The sequence below is a fragment of the Carassius auratus genome, chromosome 34 (genome assembly GCF_003368295.1).
Source record: "Carassius auratus strain Wakin chromosome 34, ASM336829v1, whole genome shotgun sequence".
Classification (NCBI taxonomy): domain Eukaryota; kingdom Metazoa; phylum Chordata; class Actinopteri; order Cypriniformes; family Cyprinidae; genus Carassius; species Carassius auratus.
In genome coordinates this window covers 1,746,359-1,753,012 of record NC_039276.1, presented here as the reverse complement: position 1 = coordinate 1,753,012, position 6,654 = coordinate 1,746,359, and the positions used below count along the sequence as shown (strand labels likewise).

The following is a 6,654-nucleotide window of genomic DNA, read 5'->3' as shown; positions in this document are numbered from 1 at the left end:
ATTACCTTATAGGTGTTAATTTTTGATAAATAAATAAATAATAATAATAATATATAAATATATACAAATAATATCATCTGCAGCGAACACTTTGAGGTGCTTGTGTCTAGATGCAAATATTCACTAAAAATAATATTTTAAGCCTTAAAAATAATATAGGCTACCCTTAAAATATTCATGGAGAAAGCGTGATAACTTGCTCCAGACTAAAATCTAAGCTGTTTTCTAAGCTTCGGTTATAAAAGAGCTCAATCTCGCTGTTTTTAAACCAAAGTGCGTTTACCAACAATGTTATTATTACTGTATTAAACTAAGCGCGTTGACCCTTGGTCCCGCCCATGTGTCACATCTAGCCTTCCCATTGGAGGAGATTAGCGTCCATCACAGTGCGTCCAGCAGCGCGACGTTACGCCCTGGCGTCATATCCTCTTCAGCGCTCCGTTTGAAGTAACGTTAGATGGTAAAGTTGATCTCTGTAGCCAATACTAATAAATCGCATTTTCACGAGTTTGTTAGATTACTCCGGTAGGAAAATGTTAACATTTGATGACTCGTATTTGAATTAGATAACTTGATTCTACTGTTAAACCCTCAACGGTGCGTGACAGCATTTAAAAGCGACCGGCTGCTGAAAAGATGTTACTGTAAACAAACAGTGAGAAGAGCGCAACCGGATCTAGAGCTGATATGTGAATATATGTGACCGTTTAACATACGACATGTGTGTGATCTGCTCTTCTGCGTCTTAGGAAGGGCTCAGTCGAAATCAGAAAGTGCAGTAATGTCTGTAAACCTGACCTCGGAGCAGCAGCAGAGGATCGAGGAGAACAGAAAGCGCGCTCTGGCCAGAAGAGCCGAGAGACAAGCGCAGGTGAGACCCGGATGTGCCCCAAACAAACACACACACACACACAGCCAGGTAAAGAGCAGACACGTGTGTGCACCTGGTCACGTTGTACATCCAGGGGCCCCTGGTCAATGCACAAGACCGGTGTGCACCAAAAACCGGTCTGTCCAGGCCTTCATTTTTATGTTTAAGTGTCAGATAATGTGTGTGAGGCTATTTTAAGAACCAACTGACTGCTTCAACCAAAAGTGCATAACTCCTATTTCCTTATCTGTGCAATTCTGTCCATGTTTTATTTGAAAAAGTGATCATTTAAAAAATGTGTATACATGATTGCTATGATTAAATTGTGCTATACATAGCATGACTGCATCCTTTTCTTTCTTCTTCCATAAACTAGTCAAGTACTTAAACGAATCCAAGCGGTGTCTAAAACTTTGTATTGCGAGCACTTCCTGTGATGAATCACTTGTTGTGTTCCTCAGCAGTAAATAAATATTGGATAAAAGCGTCTGCTAAATGAATAAACATAAATGCAAATAACAGTACTGTATAATAGTCCTTTTTACGTTTTTTGGATACCATTTTTGCTAGTAAAGTTTCTATAAAAAATTAGTTACCAGATAGAAGATTGAACATCTGTATAAAATACAATGTTATATTATTAACCCTATAAGCCTACTGTATCATATTTAACTTTTTATTTTTTCAAAGAATCCTGAAAAAAAAAATCACAGGTTTCAAACAAATATTATTGCTAAATAATAATAGCAATAAATTATATCTTAAAGTATATTAAAATGGCAAACCGTTATTTTAAATTGTCATAATAAAATTTCACAATATTACTGATTTTTATCTCATCTTTGCAGACTCAGCTCATAGACACCAAGGGACCCTGTACAAAGACATCTGCTCCGTCGTCCAGCGTTTCTTCTGCAACTCATAGCTTTTATGGACAGTCAAGTAAACCCACCGCAGGAGAAAAGCGAGCGTCTAACATCCCCGAGGCAGGAGGAAGTGTCCCTACAAAGAAGCCAGCGGTGTCCGTGAAAGGGAAATGTGTGTCACACTCAGAGAATCGTTTCCGAGTGGAAGTCGGCTACCATGCAGACCTCATCACTGTGTTCAAAAGCATTCCCTCGAAGAACTACGGTGAGCACAGACACCGTATCTGCTGTCATTGTTTACAGAGAGCTTAGTGTGCATAAGTGTGCTAATAAAGCTTAAAGGAATCCCAAAAATTTATATGAAAATGTGCTCACCCTCAGGCCATCCAAGATTAGGATTAGTTTGTTTCTCCATCAGATTTGGAGAAATGTTGCATTGCATCACTTGCTCACCAATGGAGTGAATGGGTGCCGTCAGAATGAGAGTCCAAACAGCTGATAAAAACATCACAATAATCCACAGCACTCCAGTCCATCAGTTAACATCTGGAGAAGACAAAAGTTACGTGTTTGTAAGAAACAAATCCTGACGGCACCCATTCACTGCAGAGGATCCACTGGTGAGCAAGTGATGCAATGCTATTTCTCCAAAACTGATGAAGACACAAACTCATCTACATCTTGTAATGCCCGAGGGTGAGTAAATCCTCAGCAGATTTTCATTTTTGGGTGAACTATCGCTTTAAAGGCCTATAACATATATGCATTTGTCATTTATCTGCTGTCACAGATCCTGCTACAAGGATGTGGAACTTCAGCCTCGAGGACTACCAGATGCTGAGTATGTCATCATCATGAACGTTACTAAGCATGCTCAAGCAGTTTCCTGACGCACGGTGTGTAACCGAGTTTGTTTGTGTTTCAGTGGAGCAGGCAGCGAGTGTCCCCTCCGTCTCTCTCAAACCTCTGGAGGGGATGGAAGCGCTGAGCTTTTCAGCGTCCAGCAGTCGACCCAAAGATGCAGCAGCTCTGGCAGCTCTGATGAAGCTCTGTCAGGGTTGGCAGAAACCAGGTGCCGTGGTGAAGGGGAAGTGCATTTTAGTGTCTCGCTGTCGGCTGGAGGTGGATATCGGATACCAGACCGATGTTATTGCAATCTTCAAGAAAATGCCGTCAAAAAATTATGGTGAGTGTAATAGATTTAACACAAACTTCAATAGGGTTCAAAATTGGGCCTATAATAGGAAGTCATGTCAAGTACATTATCATAAAATGTGACTTTGTTGACCTGTAGATTTGATTTAATTTAATTTAATTTAATTTAATTTAATTTAATTTAATTTAATTTAATTTAATTTAATTTAATTTAATTTTTAATTTTAAATTATTTTTTTTTAAATATTAAGTAATTTTATTTTTTGCAACCAATGTGCATCAAAATTAAATTGCATCAACCAATTTTTGCAACCAAAATGCATCAAATGTACAATATAACAATAAATAAAAAATGTAATTCTAAAAAATTATAGAATTATAAAAGTTTTTTTTTTTTAATTTAAACTAGGGACTAGATAATTTAAATCAGTTTGTTATTGACAAACTTATATTTCCCATAAATTAAAGATGTTTATTTCATCATTAATCACAGTACAGTTTGATGAATTGTGTGAAAGAGGTGGTTTGCTTCTCTTCCTGCCATGCTGTAGAAAGAGTACAAATGATGTCACTTCCTGGGTGACACAATCTTAAAGCATATGTTAAAGTTATATTGTTGTGAAAAAAAGTGGATGCAAAATGTGTGACAGAGCTTAATATTATATTTTTAGTAATTAAAATTAATTAATTTTATTTAAAAAAATATACAAATTATTATATTTTTATATTATTATGGATTATCTAATGTGTACATGTTACACTAAAAACAGGATTTCTCCTCTAATGCTTTTAAAAAATGACGGGTCACCAAACTGTGTGGAAAGTTCCAGAAGGCTTTCACATGTATCATGCACACATTTTATTCTTTGTTCATTTTTAGACATGAAGACCAGAAAGTGGAATTTCCTTCTTGAGGACTACGGGAAGCTCAGTGAGTCTTTTTAATTTTGTTCACTTTAATTATTTTTCGAAGAGCATAAATGTAATTTATGCACAGAAATTTAAGTTTACATTTCACGCTGAGACACATTTTTATTCAAGTAGGCAAATGCAGAGAATGCTTGGCCCATTCATGTATTACTGTACTGGTAAAAATCGAATTCGTAACTCTCTACCTTCAAAATGAATAATACTTGTGTTCCCTTATGAATTGTGCACATTTGTTAGTTCTTCTGAATACAGTTAAATTTAAGGGATTTTTCGAATACATTTTGCAGTTCTTAAATAAAAGTACACAATTCAATTTCAAGAAAAAGCCAGAATTATGAAATGGAGAAGTCAGGATAACTTTTTTTATTCATTATATAGAAAACAGAATTGCGAGGGGAAAAAAAAGTCTGAATTCTGAGTTTGTCTCACAAAAAAAAAAAAAAAAAAAAAAAGGTGAGATTATTTTTAATTTCTTGGTGGAACTGGCTTTCTATGCGTCATGTTATAATATTTAACTGTATTTCTGAACATAGTAATATGTGTGTTCTCTTCTCTCAGTAATGCAAGTTTGACCGGGTTGGACATATAGTCATGTGTTTTTATTTGGGGGTGAATACAGTAGATGTGGTTGATGGTGATGTCTTCTGTGTAGTGACGGATCTGGGTGAGCTGCCGACGGTGGAGATCGAGCCTCTGCCTCCCGCTGTGCTGCAGTCCTTCTCCGCTCAGTTTGAGAAGAGCGAGTCCAGAGCTCCAGTCCCTCCTGAAGCCGATCTCTCACACGTGGATCCACAGCTCACACGCAGCCTCATGCCCTTCCAGAGAGACGGGGTCAAGTACGTCTCCTCTACTGGTGTCTTAATGTTCCATGGTTAGAAGTCAGTAGGTAATGCATAGGTCACGGGTTCGATTCCCAGGAAATGCGTGTACTGGAGATTGATGAATTCAAACATATCAGTTCTGTTGTTAAGAACCGTTTTAATTCTAGGTTATTAGCTTTGTACTTGCTTGCTTTGGATAAAAGCAATGCTAATATATATATAATGTGATGTCTGCTGATGTCTCAGTTTTGCAGTGTCCAGAGAGGGCCGTTTGCTCCTGGCTGATGATATGGGTTTGGGAAAGACGGTCCAGGCCATCTGCATCGCTGCTTACTACAAGAGTGAGTGGCCTCTGCTGGTGGTGGCTCCGTCCTCTGTGCGCTTCACATGGGCCGAGGTACACACGTCTCTTTACAGGGATGCTTTTTGAGGATGTGTTAGCTGGTGGATAGTTGGTTCCACACCTATGCTGCCTTTCGAAAGTTTGGGGTCGGACTCGGTACAATTTTTTTCCTTGCCAAGGCTGCATTTATTTGATCAAAATACAGTAAAAACAATGAAATATTATTACAAATGAATATAGCTGTTTACTATTTGAATATATTTTAAACTGTAATTTATTTCTGTGATGTAAAGCTGAATTTTCAGCATCATTATTCCAGTTTTCAGTGTCACATGATCTTCAGAAATCATGAAAATATACTGATTTCTTCGTTGTTCTGCTTCATATTTTTGTGGAAAGGTTGATACATTGTATTTTTCAGAATTCTTTGATGAATAGAAAGTTCAAAAGAACTGTGTTTATTTGAAATATGAATTTTTTGTAAGATGTAAATGTCTTTACTGTGACTTTTAATCAATTTAAAGCAGCCTTGACGAATAAAAGTATTAATTACTTTCAAAAAGTCTTCAAACTTTTGACAGCACTGCGTCCTAAACAATTTTTGGCTGAGATTCAGAACCTTTATGATAAAGTAAATCAACGGTCACGTGTTTACCTAAGCCCTAAATATTAAAAATATTTTTTCTTGCATTTGAATATTTTAGTTTAAGTAGCAGAACCCGCTTGCCTTTTGCATTACAACAGTTGTTGGTTAATAATGTAGAAACTGAGTTCTGACGTTGATCATTAATTTTTAATTTGTAATATCAGAGGCAGTTAATGAAGCAACTTCTGTCAAAGTTGCAGACACCAAAATATATATATATATATATATATATAAATAAGATCTGCACACATTTTTCTGTTGAAAATAAATGGCATGTGTTTTTTCTCTCTTGAAAAGCACCAGTCACCAGTTTTTTAAACAATGTTTTTAAGTCCACATGATGTGGAATCCGATTTATTAATTCATATTTTCCATCACTGCACCCTTGAGGAAGTGCACATTCTCTTCTGTATTCTGTATTGTGTGAAAGTTTAAAGGGAAACCGGGAATGTTTCCAGCGTTCCTCTCTCGACTCAACCTTCCTCAAAACAGCTTGAAAGACATTTGAGAAGTAGGCTCTTCAAGACGAAGTGAACTCTGGCTCTGTTCCCTCAGGCTTTCCGCCGCTGGCTGCCGTCTGTCAGAGCCGACAGCATTAATGTGGTGGTCACAGGCAGAGACAGCCTTCGCTCCGGCCTCATCAACATCATCAGCTATGACCTGCTCAACAGGATGGACAAACAGCAGCCGTCCAGCCCGTTCAGTGTCATCATTATGGTGAGAACTTGTTCTCTCATTCACTCACTGCTTTAGTAAGAGTCCAGCGTTTGTGTTACTAATGCTGTTTGTGATGCTGTGCATGACAATACGTCTTATATGTAGTTGCCAAAAAATGTTATTTACTTCACTTATAAATGCCTGACAAAATTGTGCTTTAATATATTGAATGCAGTTAATTAATAAAATATTCACTGACTTTAGTTACATAATCATAAAATGCACTCATTTTATGCCTGTGTTTTTTGTTTGTTTGGGACCACTAAGATATATATATTAATATTTTTATTCATAAAGTATGCATT

General features: G+C 36.9%; 1 protein-coding gene across 1 annotated transcript in view; it reads left to right on the top strand.

Annotated features, from left to right (window-relative positions):
* The first annotated feature begins 392 nt into the window (after positions 1-392).
* The window catches only part of LOC113052920 (SWI/SNF related, matrix associated, actin dependent regulator of chromatin, subfamily a-like 1), a 15,194-nt gene continuing 8,932 nt past the window's right edge, over positions 393-6,654 (top strand). Inside the window, exons 1-9 of the mRNA XM_026217400.1 lie at positions 393-460; positions 750-871; positions 1,720-2,002; positions 2,528-2,578; positions 2,663-2,923; positions 3,773-3,823; positions 4,475-4,658; positions 4,890-5,040; positions 6,188-6,349. Coding sequence (XP_026073185.1) covers positions 782-871; positions 1,720-2,002; positions 2,528-2,578; positions 2,663-2,923; positions 3,773-3,823; positions 4,475-4,658; positions 4,890-5,040; positions 6,188-6,349 — 1,233 coding nt within the window. The 5' untranslated portion in view covers positions 393-460; positions 750-781. The remainder of the gene's footprint in view (positions 461-749; positions 872-1,719; positions 2,003-2,527; positions 2,579-2,662; positions 2,924-3,772; positions 3,824-4,474; positions 4,659-4,889; positions 5,041-6,187; positions 6,350-6,654) is intronic.